General features: G+C 46.4%; 3 protein-coding genes across 10 annotated transcripts in view; 2 read left to right on the forward strand and 1 right to left on the reverse strand.

The window, feature by feature from the left end:
- Positions 1–5,450, forward strand: part of KCNAB1 (potassium voltage-gated channel subfamily A regulatory beta subunit 1) — a 75,967-nt gene extending 70,517 nt beyond the window's left edge. For all 5 annotated transcript variants that reach the window (XM_075506767.1, XM_075506770.1, XM_075506768.1 and 2 more), the window contains 5 exons: positions 957–1,077; positions 1,608–1,702; positions 3,229–3,349; positions 4,612–4,700; positions 5,361–5,450. In XM_075506767.1, coding sequence (XP_075362882.1) covers positions 957–1,077; positions 1,608–1,702; positions 3,229–3,349; positions 4,612–4,700; positions 5,361–5,450 — 516 coding nt within the window. The remainder of the gene's footprint in view (positions 1–956; positions 1,078–1,607; positions 1,703–3,228; positions 3,350–4,611; positions 4,701–5,360) is intronic.
- A 3,965-nt stretch (positions 5,451–9,415) lies between these two features.
- On the reverse strand, positions 9,416–13,255 carry SSR3 (signal sequence receptor subunit 3). Its single transcript, XM_075506772.1, has 5 exons — positions 13,051–13,255; positions 12,299–12,425; positions 11,771–11,869; positions 10,674–10,805; positions 9,416–9,963 (listed from the first exon to the last, which is right to left on the reverse strand). The coding sequence occupies exons 1-5, from the start codon at positions 13,187–13,189 to the stop codon at positions 9,897–9,899; spliced, it is 564 nt and encodes a 187-aa protein (XP_075362887.1). The 5' UTR covers positions 13,190–13,255; the 3' UTR covers positions 9,416–9,896.
- A 754-nt stretch (positions 13,256–14,009) lies between these two features.
- Positions 14,010–16,773, forward strand: part of TIPARP (TCDD inducible poly(ADP-ribose) polymerase) — a 41,642-nt gene continuing 38,878 nt past the window's right edge. For 2 of the 4 annotated variants that reach the window (XM_075506762.1, XM_075506764.1), the window contains exon 1: positions 14,013–14,604. The gene's annotated coding sequence lies outside the window, so the exon portion shown is untranslated. Of the gene's footprint in view, positions 14,605–16,773 lie in introns of all 4 variants that reach the window. The other 2 variants (XM_075506759.1, XM_075506761.1) reach the window with 2 other exon arrangements.

Raw genomic sequence — 16,773 nt, forward strand, 5'->3', positions numbered from 1 at the left:
CTGGAATGAGCCTGATGTTAATTAGAAGATGGACTGATCTAGTGGTTCGGGGGGTTGGGTGTCTTGGCTCGTTTAATTGGGGTTTGTTTCGGTTTGGGTTTATTTGGCTGACTTCAAGACTTTTGGTAAAGCTCCTCTTTGACGTCCGTGCCCGTGGCCGCTGGTGCTCTGGTTAAGCCGTGGCTCCCGGCAGCGGCTCCGTGGCCCGTGGGACCATCAGGGCTGCTGCTGCGGTGGGAAGGGTCCCCGTGCCGGGGAGAAGGGCAGCACCGCTCAGCACGTGTCACGTCCAGGGGTGCAGAGGGGACACGTCCCCGCTCGGCCGCAGGGACCTCGTAACCTGAAAAACCCCAGACTGGGGGAACCAGCGTCCTCACAGCCCATCCTTAATGCTTCGTCAGAAGCACTTGTTGTTGTTGCCCAGAGAGGTGGGAGATGCCCCATCCCTGGGAACATTCAAGGTCAGGTTGGACGGGGCTCTGAGCAACCTGATCTCGTTGAAGATGTCCCTGCTCTTGCAGGGGTTGGACTAGATGGCCTTGAAAGGTCCCTCCCAACCCAAAGCATTCTGTGGTTCTAAGAGGTTCCAGGAGCATCCTGCTGGTCCCTGCTTTTTGCAGCGGGGTCAGAACACGACAAACAAGCTCGGCCCCGACCGTCCCAGCCGGGAAGTTGCTTGGCTCGTCGCTGCGCTGGTGCCGAAGCAGCTTTGGGCTGGGGGAGGCAGAAGGAGGGCACGGGGGCAGGGGCGGCGGGGAAGCAGCGCAGGCAGGGATGGGGCCGCGTTTCTGGCTCGGCACGGCGGCGTTCATGGGGACGTGCGTGGCCTTGCCAAGGGATGGCGAAACTTGAGTTCGTTGGCACCCGCCCGCTCAGGGAGTGTTGGCTGGTAGGTTACGTCCTGCAAGGCGCTTTTACTTAATGAAGTATTTTATCTACCGATTCCTTTTCTCCAGGAAGCCTACTCCGTAGCCAGGCAGTTTAACATGATACCACCCGTGTGTGAACAAGCTGAATACCACCTTTTCCAAAGAGAGAAAGTGGAGGTTCAGCTGCCGGAGTTATATCATAAAATAGGTAAGGCTGAGACTGCTGTGCCTTTCGGCTATTTCGTTTGCAGAAAGAAACACAGAGCAGGCTGTCCTGGGGCTCTAGAGGGAACAGCGTTCTCCTCCCCTGCATCTGAAGGGGACAGACAAGTATCTATCTAATGACCTAGAAGAAAAACTGGCTTACCGTGCCTCTGCTAGAGACAGGGGCCAATGGCCATGGCTGCTTCCTGCTCTTTGAGACTCAAGGCAGCGTGGGCTCAGGCGATGCCAGGGCTGAGAAACGGGAGTTCAGGTACTTTGCTGCAGCAGGAACCAGGAGGGGGCTGGAGGCTTTTGGATGCATACGGTTTTGGCTGAATAAGCGAGTCGGTGTCTTCCTTCGGGGCATCAGCAGCATCTTCCTGGAAGACACCGACTGAACGTCACCGACAGCGGCAGTAGAAACAAGCGGCAACTTGTTTTGCTTTTTTTGTTTTTAACCGAAAGTCCTGTTATTTGATACAACTCTGATTTCTCCCAGTCCCCTAAAAATCTCCTTCCCTGCTTTCTCTGCAGGGGTCGGAGCAATGACGTGGTCTCCGCTAGCCTGTGGGATCATCTCGGGGAAATACGGCAACGGCGTCCCTGAAAGCTCAAGGGCTGCACTGAAGGTATTGTTTTTGTTGCACGTTCGCGAAAAGTAGACGTGCCGTTTTTGTGAGGGCAGGAAAATAACAAAGGGAAAACAGATCCCTCGTGAGCAGGCTGGCCCGTGTGCTGCTGTATTGATAGATCAGCTCGGTTTCTCAGGCAACCACGCTCCAAAGTGCGGGAGAATCTGGGTTACGAAGACGCTTCCGTTCCCCGCCGCAGCGAGCCGACGGCTGCGAGCTGGTTGTGGGGCAGCGCGCGGCTGGCGCCCGGCTCCGCGGGGGCTCTGCGGAAGGACGCTGTCCCCACCCGTGCACTGCCCGGACATCGCCAGCGGGAAGGCACAAGCCCAGGGTTTCTGCTGCGCCCGATGCTCCCAGCTGGTGTCCATCGATACAGCCGCCGCGACTCCAAAACCTCTTAACCCCGCGCAGGGGGTAAACCAGACTTGGACGTCATTCTTCTGCCCGCCCTTCCCCGGGCACCAGCCCGCCGGGCGGCAAGCGCGTGGCGGGAGAGCTCAGCCCCGCAGCAGCCCTCCAGGGAGCCCCGCTGAAACCCCCGGGCCCTCGGTGGTCCTGCCCTTTGCCGGGCAGGGCAGCAGCCCTCTCTAACAGGGCTAGCGTTGCGGTGTCACCACAGCGCTGGGTTTCTCCCGCATTTATCCTGATTTTATTCTTATTGGGGGTTATGGGGTCTCCTCCCATATTGTGCCAGTGGCAGGCATATTATTTAACGGTTTGAAAAACAGCAGAGCATTAAAACGTCAAGGATTTGGGAAAGAAACCAACCAAAATGATATTTGAGGCTCTGTATCAGCTGATGGGCAAAAGCCAACGCCGCCTGACAAGTGCCGGCAGACTGGCGCGTGTCCCCGTGCTGGTTTTTGCTGAGCTTGGTGCTTTTTAAAGGAAAGACGCAGTCTCCACTGACTTGCTTACAAAGGGCAGCATTTTCAAATGTGGCATTTCATTGCATTTGGGTTTTTTTTTTCCAAAATAAAATGTATTATTAACATTTGGTAAAAGCTAGCTAAGAAGGTAGCATTGCAGAGAGGGATCCAAATTAAATCAATGAGACTGAAGCAGAATCAAGTTTCAAGTCTGGAGCTGGGAGAACTGAAATCTCAGCTTTGTTTAATTAATTTTCTAATCTTCAACAGTAATAGTTGAAGCTTGAACAAGATCAGATGTTCTCAAATTTTTTTTTTGGGGGGGAGGGGGGTCAAAATCTTCTTGGGTTGACTAATATTTCACTTTTTTCCACTCTGTGATGGGATCCAGTGGTCCAAAAATAGAACTGAGGAGGTGCCAGGTTCCAGACGGAGTCCATCAGTTGCATAAAGCCGGAGAGATACAGCCGTAGGCTCTCACCGGAGACACCCCGGCCCTGTCGTAATTGCTCCGGGTAGCAAAGCATTGTGTCGCTCAGCCTCAGTTACCTCCTGGCTTGGATATGGCTTTTTAAGAGCTGTTAATAATTGCCTTAAACGTTCCATCATGGAAGATTAAAGCTAACGGTCGATTGCAATGTAATTCACCTCCAGTGCTACCAGTGGCTGAAAGAGAAAATCGTCAGCGAGGAAGGCAGGAAGCAGCAGGGGAAGCTGAAAGACCTGTCGCCCATCGCCGAGCGCCTCGGGTGCACGCTGCCGCAGCTGGCCGTCGGTAGGTGACGGGGCGGGGGGACGACGACCCTCCCTGCGCCTTCGCCCTTTGCTGTTGTCACAAACGCATCACCTAGCGCGCATCCCCGGGGTGCGGAGGGCAACGCTGGGGTGCAGACAGAATGTTTTGTGCCTTCTTTGAGAGACGAGGGCAGGTGAAATCTTGCGCAAGCCCCTAAAGCGACGGGTACTCCGTTAGCGCTCCCATCCTTTGCTGAGGTATCAGCGACGGTTGGGTAAATGGGAACACAGAAAGAGATGCGTCGTCTTTCCAATAGGACAAAGGATGGCTTTGTCTTTGCCTGTGTCTATACATCTATGGTTTTATGTAAAACATTTAAATGATTATTTACTATCAGGAGTTATGGAACAAAATGCCAGAAACACGGGAAGACGGAAGATGGGCAATGCAACACCTCATTAGGAGAAGGCTAAGGCATTTCAAGGAACACAGTAAAAGGACAAAACAAAATATGCTTTAACTTTTGGTCAGGCAGTTGGACTAGGTGATTGTTGTAGGTCCCTTCCACCTGGAATATTCTATTCTGCTCCATTCTAAAGCCCACTGTAGGACGTTAAAATGCAGTGTATTTCTTTTGAGGTAACCCCTGCTCCATTATCATCACACAAAAATAACATGGTTTTTTGGGGGGGGAGGCAGTAAAGTTAAAAATTACTTAAAATAAGATTGTTTCCAGCATCATCATCAGGCTGTCATTGACGAGAGGGCTGGTGTACCTTGGGCCATCGTCAGGGGTCGAACCCCGACCTGCCCGTTTCTCTGAACGGTCCCCCCCCGGGTGGAAGCCATCAGTTGTTCGGCACGCTGGGCTGACAGACACAAGAGAATGTTACTTTTTAAAAAGAGTTGTTGGGGTTTTTTTTAAATAATTATCTTTGTGCTGCTGAGAGCCAAGGCTAAAAAATACCACACGTGTCTGTTAGAGAAATGATCCCTGGTTCAAAGAGCCAAGCAGTGAATCCCTGTGATTTGTGATAGGGAAAAACCAACCCCCACAATTATGAGCACTGCTGGCCCAGGGACCAGGGTCAGATGGGATGCTGGAAGATCTGCTCTGTGGTTTGTTATCTGATCCGTGCATCTTCCTCCTGGTAGTACCCGAGGAGCAAAGTGAATGTTGAGACAAATAATGTTGTCGTTATTTTTCAAATAGAGATAGAAGCTCTGACAAACATTAGGATCTGGAGTAATGCCGTGTTGTGAAGCCCATGTTCCTGACTGTCTTGTGACTTTGTTCCCAGCATGGTGCCTGAGAAATGAGGGGGTGAGCTCCGTTCTCCTAGGATCTTCCAACCCGGAGCAGCTGATAGAGAACCTCGGAGCCATACAGGCAAGTGCAGGTGGTGGTGGCACCTCAACAGAGGTGGGGGGTTAGCTACTGCCCAGCTCCCTTTGGGGTAACGCCAGCATACCTTGAGACAAGCGCCCTCCTTCTCTTCATATGGTTTTAACGCTTTGTATTTTGTTTCAGGCATCTTCCAGTCCTAGTTACACACGTTAATCAGGCAAACCTAGGGTGCGTCACCATGACTTACCACCCTTTGTGGCAGTTATAGCCGTATCCAGCGACAAGAGGGTGGCATCAGCAGGTTTAATATATCTGAAAAAGCAAGCCACCCGATTCCAGGACCTGTTGTCATATATTCTGCGCCAAGTCTTCCCCAGGGCACGTGCCACTTGCACCCACCTTAATTATTCTCTGTTGCTTTTCACAATAAGAGCTTCCTCTGATGTCCTTGCCCCCAGCTCGCTTTCCCCTGCAGCCGAGTAATATCGCGCATATGAAGTTTAGGAGCGCTTCTGTCATTCTCTCACAGGGTGGAGATACTACAGTAGTTTTTCCTTTAAGGGAGAAAGGTATTAGATGAATGTTTAAATATCTGTCACACAAAAAGACAGAGGCAACACGATGTTGGTAAAATCTAGATTTAAATTTGGAAAAAACTTTAATGGAAGCTTGATTTAAACATCAGTTTTCTTCTACCCCTAGGTCCTTCCAAAGATGACATCCCATGTTGTAAACGAAATAGATAACATTCTGGGAAATAAGCCCTACAGCAAGAAGGACTACAGATCATAATGCAATGCATGAATTACCTGGACTGCATGGTTTAAAAAGTGCTCTGTACAGAAGTACAGCCCCGAGTTAATATCGGTCATGAGAATCATTCAGCAGCTTGCTGCTCGGTGTCTACTGTCACTGGATCCTTCGAGATGTGTGCTGTTGCTACCAATCTGCAGTGAAATTTAAAAGCACAGTTGATCTCTCTTCTAACCAAGAATAATCTTGTATTTTCTTACCTTCGACTGAATTCATTAATTTTTACTTTACTCTTAGCACCTCATGCTTGTGCTGTGAAAAACACTTGTAAAGCAAAAAATAATTTATAACCTTCAGGTACTTGGTAATTAAAGAAGGATGTACAGATCTATTTTTTCAATGAAGAAAAGCCAGATACAACTTAAGGTTTTAATAAAACCACATTTGGGAAATCTCAACTATAAAGTTTCTTCAGGTTAACAGATAGAAGGGGCATGCTCAGATCTTCCGTTTTCTTTTTTATGCTGAATATATGCTTTAGATTTTATTTGTAGTTGAATAAAGAATGTAAGACAGAGAATTAGTTAGAAATTAGGTAGCTCAACTCCTAACTATACAATTATTTCAGCTGCAGAGTGCTCCCGGGAAGTATTTCTGAGTACAAGCCAGAAGAGCACAGTTAGAAAACCCAAACACGCATGTCAGGTTAATAAAAAACCAGCTGTTTGCAAAATTCTAATCCTACATAAACCTTAAACTAAGAAATCTATGATAAAATATTGGGGTTTGCATCTATAGAAACCTGCCTCTACTTCTGCCTGCTTGTAGACATAGCTATTGCAAATTTCAATATTCATGAGCTTTTCAGGATATAGATACTTACATGTAATACATAGCTGCTGAAAAATACCAGGACAAATCAGGTGCGTACTTTGGTGGAAGGGCACATTTGCTTTAACTTGTTCTGGAATCGGGCACAAGTAAATGCATAGTATTTTTAAGGCACGTTTTAAACAGGTAGGGTTTTTCTGTGAGCGTTTCATCCCTCTACAGGAGTTGATAGTAAGCACTTATACATTAATTTGCCCATCTCAAGAACCACCTCATATTTTACCATGAGTTTGCTTTGTAAAACGCATCTATGATTTCAGCGCGCATTTCTCACTCGTATGGAATCACGTACTTCGGGCACTTACTTCCTAAGGGGTACAGCTATGTACAGGATTTGTAGGACCCTTGTATTCTAACCCCCTTAACTCCAGGCTATCCGCAGAGCGTGCGCGGCGTTCAGCGGGCCACATGAACAGATACCGATACTTGAGTTGTCTTCTCCTGTATTTAATGCAATGAGCTATGGTATGTGTAAATGAACTTAGCTGCTGTATATCCAGAAATGCGGTCTGACTTTGACTTCTGCTTGGACACAATAAAAGCATTTTGTGCATCTAATTTTATACTTAGAGACCTGTTACTAACAGTGAGACCGATTTTGAAACAGCAATGGTTTACATTGAAAATGGGTCTGTATCGTTCCACAGGGAAACACTAATCTTCAGCTGTACCCAGGTCGGGCAAGGGACAATGACCTTGGGCCAGCGGAGCGGGTACAGCCGGGGAGCGGAGGTCTGGTCTGGTCTGGTCTGGCTGCGCATCTCGGAGAAGGTACTTCTCGAAGGTAGTCTCCTAGGGCAGACGTCGGCCCCATGGGACATTTTGGCCTGAAATAAACACAACGTGAACGTCCTCCTGACGGTTCAGTGAAATCCCCCTGCAGGTCAGTCACCAGCCTCTCCAAAAACGACGCGGGGCTGGTCAGTCACAGCTAGCTGAGGTGGGGACCGCCACCGAAGCGCTTGGCACCTCCCCACTGTTACTTTCACTGTGCCACGTCCCCTAACTTTGCAGTATTAGCTGGGACAATTAACTATTTAAGGATTTTAAAATCTGCTTCCCAGGCAGCACAAAGGCTTTGGTACCATTATACAGTTAACAGCTTTATTATTTTAACAGTGTGATTATTTTCCTAGTAGCAGACTAGTTCCTTTTCTTACCTCTGGAGGCACAATTTAATGTTCTTTCTTCCCTTCTCAGATATATAGGAATCCAACAATACATTAAAAAATATTAATTCCTAACCTTTTTTTTGAGATGGCATTGTCCCTTTCTTAGAGAAAAAGCTTTAAAGTCAGCTTGCCTAACGCTCCGAGGGCAATGGGATGCCAAGCAGTAGCCTAGCTTTAGGCTAACTTTCAGCGTTATACTGAAGAAACTGAGTGCAGCTTGCAGTGGGGATTGCAAGGGGAAAAAAAAACCCCACAACCAACCAACCTCAAAAGCAAGCAAAAAGCCAAAAAAACCAACACCAACAAGACAATGCCAGCAGTTTTCTGTGAAGAAGTCCACAGAAAAGAGTAGGCTTTCTGTAGAAAACAACCCACCCGCTTTTGTTTCAGGCTGTCAGCGCCGCAAAGCTCGCTCTCCAGAAAAATTCTGACGCATACTGTGCTCCAGGCCTCAGCAACCGTCAATAGCAAAAAACTCAGGTAAGATGAAAAGCTGTTGATAAAAGACTCAGCGAACTGACAGTAATAGCAGAAGAAAGCACTGCTTCAAATCACTTTTCTCTAGACGGCAGACTTCCTGGAAAATAGGCCTGCCGCTTTCTAAAACGCCCGATGGGTCAGTCTTATCCCCACCGACGCTGACAAGTTAACAGGAGCACATCAGCATTGCCTGTTCGCGTGTCTGAATTTAAGTACTGTGTACTTTTGGTAGGAGCCGAGCAAATAGCCAGTGACCGGCAAAACAGCAACGTTCAAGTCCTGTTGCTTACAGAGCGGTCACCTTGGCCTCATGGTTGATTCTGACCATTTACAGAAGTTAGTTAGAAATTTCTTTTACATGTGCTAAATACTTAGACTAAAATACATACAAATTATATCCTTTATAAGTGATAGGCCAAGGAAAGTAAAATTATGCAAGCAGTATGGAAAGGCTCCTTTCAGTAGCAAATAAGCAGGCAGAAGCCATGATAAATAAAAATCCACATATGTTGAGGGAAAACAATCAGGCTAATTTGAAAAGTGTTAAATGACTGACCAGAAAAGTAATTTCAATGGCAGGTCTACAGTGCACCAAAACCAGTGGAATTTTCATGATGTAAGCACATGAATACTATTACCTTTACTGGGAAGCAAAGTAAAAGTAAATTATGCAGTGGAGAGTGGAGATTGAAGACCCTCATCCAACCCCAAGCCCAAAGGATGCTGGAGAGAGAAGTATTGTAGTAGTCGGCAGGCACTGGGTAATTAGGGAGGAGTTTTGTGAGGCTGTCCTGGTTGCATTTGTCAGAAAGAGAGACGTTACAAACTCAGCATACTCTAAGGCAAGCCAGATACACTGTCTCCTGCACTTCAGAACCTTCATCTTACTATATTTTACATATATACAACTCTTACTGAAGTAAAGATTAGCAAAGTAATTGTTCCATTAAATCTGATTATAAGCTTTCCCTTTCTTCCCTGTTTAGGATTCTTGTAATGGCAAAACCTGTAACTTCCACAATACGATTCCATTAACAGTAGTAGAGTTTAGCATTTAACCTAACAGCTGCTTCACTGATAGCATGAAAAAAGCAAAAGGATTGTCTGATAAACCCATTATGAAAAGCCAGCTAAAGCATTTTTATTAAGCTGTGCCAGGAAAACTGGCAGGTTTGGGTTTTTTTCTTTGTATTTACAACTTTAGAGATGAATGAAAAAAAAAGTACATTCAAACCACTTCAAAAGTATTTTTCTAGGACACCTTGTTTAGGTTTTGTCCTGACTACAAGTTACTTAAAAATGAGGAGTGTTTCCACTGAAAACAATACATATGCTGACCTGCAGAAGACTCCTCTCGTCTGGAAGTGAAAGAGTAGACAAACCTACATACACTGCTTGCCCATGAAAATACCCTTTTTTTTTTTCTTTTTTACACTAAGAATGGAAATACAAGGAATTAAATGACAAAAAAGCCTCCTTTTTATTAAAACTTCTCAAGTTACAATGATAAATGGTGGATTGTCACTTTTTATGATCAGCGAGTTTGGTTCTTAGACCAGTCACCAAACTTACAGGGGAATGCTGTTTCAGGTTTTAAGTACAACCGTTTGTGCTGCTGTGTAGCAGTCCCTTACAGTGTACTTGTCTAACAGTCTGTAGTACCACCACACCTATGCAGTGCTTCAGAAAGGTTACGTTTGGTGACTGCTCACACACCATTTCCTTTCATTGTTAAGTAAAAAAATGGATTAATTCAGTTACTGGATAATAGCATGTAAAGATACCAAAAGTAAATATAATTCGACCACTTTGGATTCAAACCTGCCCCCCACACCCTCAAGCAGTCACACTATAAAAAAAAATGTATTCCTATTCCACCCGTAAACTTTTGTATGGCAGTTGAACCCTCTCACAGAAATAAATTGGTGTGGGGTTTTTTTGGCTACTTGGATCCTGTAGACAGCAGAGCAATCAGTCCAGATGAAGCACTTATAGAAAGAATATAGTTTCTGTAAGGAAAAGGTTAAGGATATATACTTGTAAAGATACCACCTCTTTTGTACAGAACATTTAGTAGAAGTTTTATGAAAAATGAGGAATTGAAATGGTCTTTCTCTGTAGGAGTTTTAAAATTGCAACATCGTAACCTGCAATACAGCTTACCATCAAGGCTGTTAGAATGATGCTGAAATGGTCTTAACTTCAAAATTAAAGACACCCTGAAGTTTAGCCTGTTCTCTTAAAAGTAGTTACATATACTGTTAAATACTGCAGATCCTTAATTAACAGATGCAGTCCTGATTGGCAGTACATTTTTACTTAAGTAACAAAAAATTTTACTTGTGAAGTTACTGAAACTAAACAATCCCTAAGGTAAGAGCACCTGGCAACTAACACTGACGCAGCGTTTCTGTATGAACACGAGCTGCCGCCTCATTCCACAATTACAACTGAAATGGGAAAGCCACAAGAATTTCTGTATATTGTCCAAGTGATATCCTTAAAACATCTCATGTCAGATGTTAGACATTTACATGATTGGGAGATTTTTTTTTTGGTAATCTCTATTTTTATGTTAAGAGTGTTTCTAAACTGAGGTACTATAATGAACTGCACGTATCAACAGAGTCATCTCACAACCCGCATGACAAATACAGCTACTAATGACAACAAATAGGAGTAGGGCTCTGGTTGTTTCAAGTGTGGTAATAAAGGATACACAGTGGGGTTGAAGTTCTTCAGCACAAAAAATGAAGCAATGATGACCAAGACCAGAAAGAGAGTATTGTTGTAGAAGATGGAAAAAGTTGTTGCTTCATAATCTGCAACTTCATTTTTCTTCCACAGAATTCTAGGAAGAAGTAGAGACATTATTTCAGGCATAGTGAAATCAATGCACATCCTGGCACACCCACCATTATGAAGCGATCGACACCCAGAGGCGTAGTAAACCACATACCTCTGCTCTTGTTATAGCCAGATTCTAAAAGACAGGGCGCAGCAAGAACTACCAGTCAACTCATTAGTTAAAGACAAAACCTTGCATACACGACGCACTTGTACGCTTAAGTGCCTTACGCTTGTTTTCCTACCGGGCACATCAAACCTAGCCCTTTATAAACAACGCTTCTTGTGAGTTTGTATCTGTTGGATGCTACCAGCCTGCCTGGCAATTAGAAGGGAAGCTACGGCTTTTTTCTCCAAAGAGCTGACAGTTCATGTCCTTGCATCTTGTACATAACGCGCATCTACTCTAATATTAAATGCTTCCCGATACACTCATCGGGCATCGCCTGGATATTAGTATGAGCTATTAAAGTGGAAATCTGCATACTGACACGTGCCAGTTATAACCACGAGGGGTAACAAGTGCAACCAGTGATTAGCAGTGCAGTCCAGCAGCATATGGAAATGCTGTTCTGAGGGAACTTGCGTGCCGCTATGCAAAATACATTGCGCTAGCCTGTCCTTAAGAAAAGGAGCTTTTCTTATTTCTGAAGACAGCTGTGATGCTTACTCTTCAGAGAGTTATTAGAAGGTCTGTAGAATAAGTCGTTTTGCTTTGCAGCTCAAGGACTGAGAGGTTGCCTCATAGGACCTTATTGATACAGGTTTCAATGTGTGAGACCTTTCACTGGTAACTCGCCTCAAAAAGGCTTTATAGATGTACAAAGAGGTGACGATACAGCTTCTACTTACCAGAACACAGAAAAAACCCAATGGCCAAACAGCAGTCCCTAATATCCTACCTAGAGCCTTAAAGATACCAGGCAGTATTAGAACAAGGGAGAGAAAGGAGAGAACGAAGAGGATTACCTTTCATCCTTCTCCTTACGAGACATCTTCCTATTGTCTGCCTCAGACAGCTTGCGAGTCACTTCTTTGGAAACAGCATCTTCTCTTTTCTGTGCTACTCTGTAAGAAACGCCATTTATATTAAAGTTGAAAAATGAAAAAAACAAAAAAATCCCAACCCTGGGATTATCGGAAGTTGTATTTACAGTGAAGAAAAAACTTTGCCAAGAGACTGAACAGTTTTGCCAAGTTGAAGGGACAACAGGTAATAATCAAATCACTAAAAGTGTTAGTCAAATATAGTTTGTGGCAATACCCACTGAGAACGAAGGTAGTTTTGCTATTTCACTGAACTCGTAGCTGACAAGACTAGTCTGTTCCATAATTACAAGAGAGATGACAGAAACCAATTAGGAGATACTTCCACGTAAAATAGTTTTTGGAGTAACATTTCAGACGTTCTTCTTCATTAAAAAAGAAATGTTGTAAACGCTAGTTTTGTTAAACCATTTAGTAATAAATTCTACTTCAAATAGCCACCAAACTTACTTGTGTTTGAGAACAAACTTGACGTTCTTATACGCAAAAGCTACTAGATAGGTACTGATGAGGGTCATTACACTATAGAGGACTGCAGACTGCACGAGATCCATATGCCATATCCTCCAGTAAAGCCCTTAAAAGAAAAAAAAAAAAAGACATTTTGAATGGTTTCTTTCTCCAAAAGAAATGCCCCCACAGGAGTCCTACGCAGCTCACCAGCTCTGTAATTCGGCACTGGCTCTACCAGACCAAAGCCAGTTCCTGCAAAATCACTTGGAGGTCTCCAAACTGCATTAAAAAGTACTTTCGAACAGAGAAATCTGCTTTGCTTTTGGCTGAAAGGGGCCTTATGAGACCACGTCAAACTCGGCTGAGAAGCAAAGCCAGCCCGCCCGCTTCACGCAGCGCTGCCGCTGACACGTCAGTGTTCGGCCAGCAGCTCGTCCATCTTTACGAACCACAGACCAACCACCCTGCCCGCTGTTCCAAGCGGGACCGGCTTCGAAGCTGGATCTAGCGCGGCACGGAGACAGCCAAGATAATCCCGCCTGGGGTCGGCTCAAAGCCGGCCAGGCCCGGGGCAAGGCGAGCCCCAGCAGCCCGGGGACCCCCGCCCGCACCCGGCAGCGGGCCAGCGGCCCGAGGCGGGCTGCGGGGAGCCCCTGCTCCCCCTCAGGGCCTGCCGCTCCCCCTCAGGGCCTGCCGCCACCCCCCCCCAGGGCCCCCCACCGCTCCCCCGGGGCCTCCCCGCCGCTCACAGATGGGGATGGCGGAGACGATGAAGGCGTTGCCGAAGAAGAGCGCAGAGGACTTGGCAGAGAGGTTGCGGCTGAAGTCCTGCAGGAGCAGGTCCTCCTCCGACTGCTGCCGCCCGCCGGGGCCGCCCTTGGGAGCCATGGCGGGACGCGGGCCCTGGCACCGTCAGCGCACCGCCACTGCTTCCGGGTCGGGCCGCCAGCGGGGCGGGGGCGGGCCCCTCACAGCACTTCCGGGGGCGGTGGCGCGGCCGTGAGCGCGGGCGGCGGGAAGGCGCCGCCCCCCGCGGGCGCGAGGCCGGTGCGGCCGTTAGGGCCGTTATGGCCGTTACTCCCCTCCCGCCGCAGGCGCTGCGCCCCCCGGCCACGCCGCTCCCTCGGCCGCCCCGATGCGGAGCCCGCCCGGAGGCCGGCCGGCGCCGCGGCCCAGCGCACGGGAGAGCGGCGGCCTGCGGGAGCGCGGGTGCGGTGGCTGAGGCAAGTGAGTACCCGCCGGGGACGCCGGAGGACGCGCTCCCTCCGGGGCTGCCGGGGCGGCTGAAGCTGTGGCGGTTTGCCGTGGGGAAGGAGCGAAGCGCCGCGGGGAATCGGCCTCTGTCCCCTTACGTTCTTCTTAGCGGGAAAAACCCCGAACTCCAGCTCCCGTAGAACTGGTACAATTGTCGGCGTGATCTTTTTTAACACGTTCCAGTTTAGTTACCCTTCTAAAAGCATTTCTTTACCGTTTTCACTTTCAGAAGTGTTCCCTTATCTCTCCCTGCCACCACTAGCTTGGGAAGCCGTGGAGTGGTCCACACAGGTTTCTTCAAGGGCCGCCTGCAGTTTGTGATAACGGCATGTGGGAGCCCACAGCTGGTTTGGGGACTGACGGTAGTGTCTCGCTTGAAGGTGTGAGGGCTTGCCAAAGCGATACGGCTTTAGGCTGAAGCGATAACAGCGTTAGGGACGTTGCCCAATGGCCTGGGGTGACCATATTAGGCTGAAGCGATACAGCTTTAGGGATGTTGCCCGATGGCCTGAGGTGACCATAGCACACCTTGTCTCCTGGGACAGCACTTTCCTTAATATTAGTAACATTTGAGGAAACTTTATTTAACAAAGTGTGTATCTCTTTAAAATTTAATCAACGTCATTCTTCCCACTTATTTCCTCCCAGTTACTAATATTCTTTGCTTGCAAGAAAAGTTATGAAGTGCATGCAACGAGGAAGTGCTGGCTGGAAATGACGTTATATGATCAAAAATCATGATTCGTTACGATAGAGATTTATAAAGTATTTAAGTGCAGTAGGACTCTGCTGTTTGACCTTGTAATAAATGTCCAAGACCAAACCAACAGTGGATTTTCATGACTTGAAGCGTATTGAATATAGCGCGCTAGCAGAATGATCGCTAATGTCGTGTTATCTACAGGCAGCTGTGGGAGTTACGCTTCTGCTCGCGAGACCTTCCTTCTTGGCTAGGAAATAGGTCTACCGCAGGGATTCCCAAGCTGGGTTAGCCGACACGTCAGCCGATCAGATGAAGTGCGGAGCTCTGAGCACCAGCAGAAACACCCGTGAGTACCGATCGATCGCAGCGGTGGCAGCCGTGCCTGTGTGCTGAAGGCGGGCCTGCGGCTCCCTGCCTGCCACAGCCGGGGACCCAGCCTTCCCCCCTCATCCACCCCGTGGTCAGGAGTAATGCCGCGGGTCATGTACCAGTGATGGGTATTCCCTTGCTGGGAAACGTGTGTCCTATGGGATTCGTAATCAGCAGGCGGCGTGTGTCGCCCTGTCGCGGCAGTTAACTGGCATATATGGCTTTCCTCTGCCTAGATGTTAGCTTAGGCATCGTCCTTCATAGATGCTTTTAATGCTGTTGAGCAGTTGGTGATGGCTCCCGCACCTAATCAGATTATAATATTATTTGAGCTGTATTTTCTCCATTTCTAAATATTTCTGTGGCTGTCTCAAAATGGAAAAAAAACAAACCCAAACCAAATCAAAATTTGTTTAAAAGCAATATGGAACTTGACTTTTTTAATGAAATAATTTTCTTTGTGGAAATAACTGAGATTATCAGAGCTGCTTCAGTGGATTGTTATTTCAAGATCTTTAAGCACCTAAAGATGCATGCATATATTTCACTGGACTTGCAAAATTGCGTGACTTTCACTGATTCATTTCTTTTTTGTGGGTATCTGTTACATGACACACCTCTTCTTTCTGATGTCTCTGTTCCTTATGCCCTGCATCTCTGGGTTATATTAACCTGCTCTGAAATGGCTTCAGCAGTTTCTGGCGTCCACTGGCGGGAAATGCTGTTTGCCCAACTAGATGGCATTCTGAAATCCGCTCTGAGGATGGTACTCCAACAGGAGTGGAGATCAGTCTCGGTTTCTTCTATTAACACGTTAAAACTAAATGCATACTAGGTAACATCACTATGTGATCAAAGTTACCAATCATAAGAATTTTCTTATTAAAGAACGCTGTTAGAGTTGTATAAAGTAGTTGGAAACCGTGGGAAAGATTCCGTTTAAGATTGTTTCAAGATTCAGATGTAATCATTGACTCTGTTCTTGCACAGATTTCTTCCTTCCGCTCATCTGGGCAAATTTGTTTTGTGTTGTGGTGGAATGTAATTAAGTCTAACTTTTTGTTCATGGTTTGGGTTTACATGGGAGGGGTGCTATCATGTTGGAACAAAATCTGCCTGGTGACCATCTGTCTCTCCATTAAGATGAAGCATGACATCGTTTTAGACAGTGGAATGATGAAAGATTTTCTTGAAAAAACAAATGAGCACTTTGCTTTTTTAAAAATCCTGGCACTGGCAAACTGTAGCTTTAAGCAGAACACTGCATACAACGGAACTGTCACTGAAGCTTCGTACTCACTTTAAGTATGTCATAGTTCCCAAAAGTAAATTGGGCCACCGATTTCTGTCGAAACAATTCAAGTTTTTGTTTAAGTGCCTAAATCTGCATTGTGCTGACTGCATCTTGTCTGAACCCTCATTCAGAAGCTGTTGGGAACATAGGGCACCAAAATCAGAGGAACAATGGCTCCATGACCCACAAGCGAAAGTTCTCCTGATAATAGAAATATTCATGCTGTTATCTGTGTAAGTTATGAACTATGTTTCTTACCAAATTTCTTTCTAAAACACAGAAGCAGTGATCCATATTCTGGAAATACCTGGATTATCTTTACTGCTCTCACTTTTTCTCTAAATTTCTAAGTTGGACCAAGCTGAAAATTTTAAATGAGGGCAGTGACATTTCCCGGCAGGATTTGTTTTGTCTATTTTATTGTTGCCACTTACCTGTGTGAAGTATGGACTCCAAAACACATTTGTGTCTGATTGGCAGGTAGAATCTCCAAGGCAGGTGGTTAACAGTAAATAAGTCTGCACTTTAGGAAAGTTTTATTTGTCATCTTCTGTGCTAACATGAATCTTAATGTCCCAAGGTCTAAGAATGGTTTTCATTAATATGACTATCTCACAAAAAACCAAATGGAAACAAAAAACCCCCTGATGAGTCCGTAACTTATTACTAGGGTTTTTTCAGTTGGTTAATTTGTGCCATCTCTTCCTTTAGGTCTCGAAATCCTAAAAGATTCCCTAATGTGCAGAAGGGGAAGTTCCCGTAAGACAGCACAGACAGGGAGCAGCCTCAGGTGGATCAAGAACAGAACCAGAAAGCTGTTGTGGTGGCTCTTTCCATCACCATATCAGCGCC

The sequence above is a fragment of the Mycteria americana genome, chromosome 7 (assembly GCF_035582795.1).
Source record: "Mycteria americana isolate JAX WOST 10 ecotype Jacksonville Zoo and Gardens chromosome 7, USCA_MyAme_1.0, whole genome shotgun sequence".
Lineage (NCBI taxonomy): Eukaryota > Metazoa > Chordata > Aves > Ciconiiformes > Ciconiidae > Mycteria > Mycteria americana.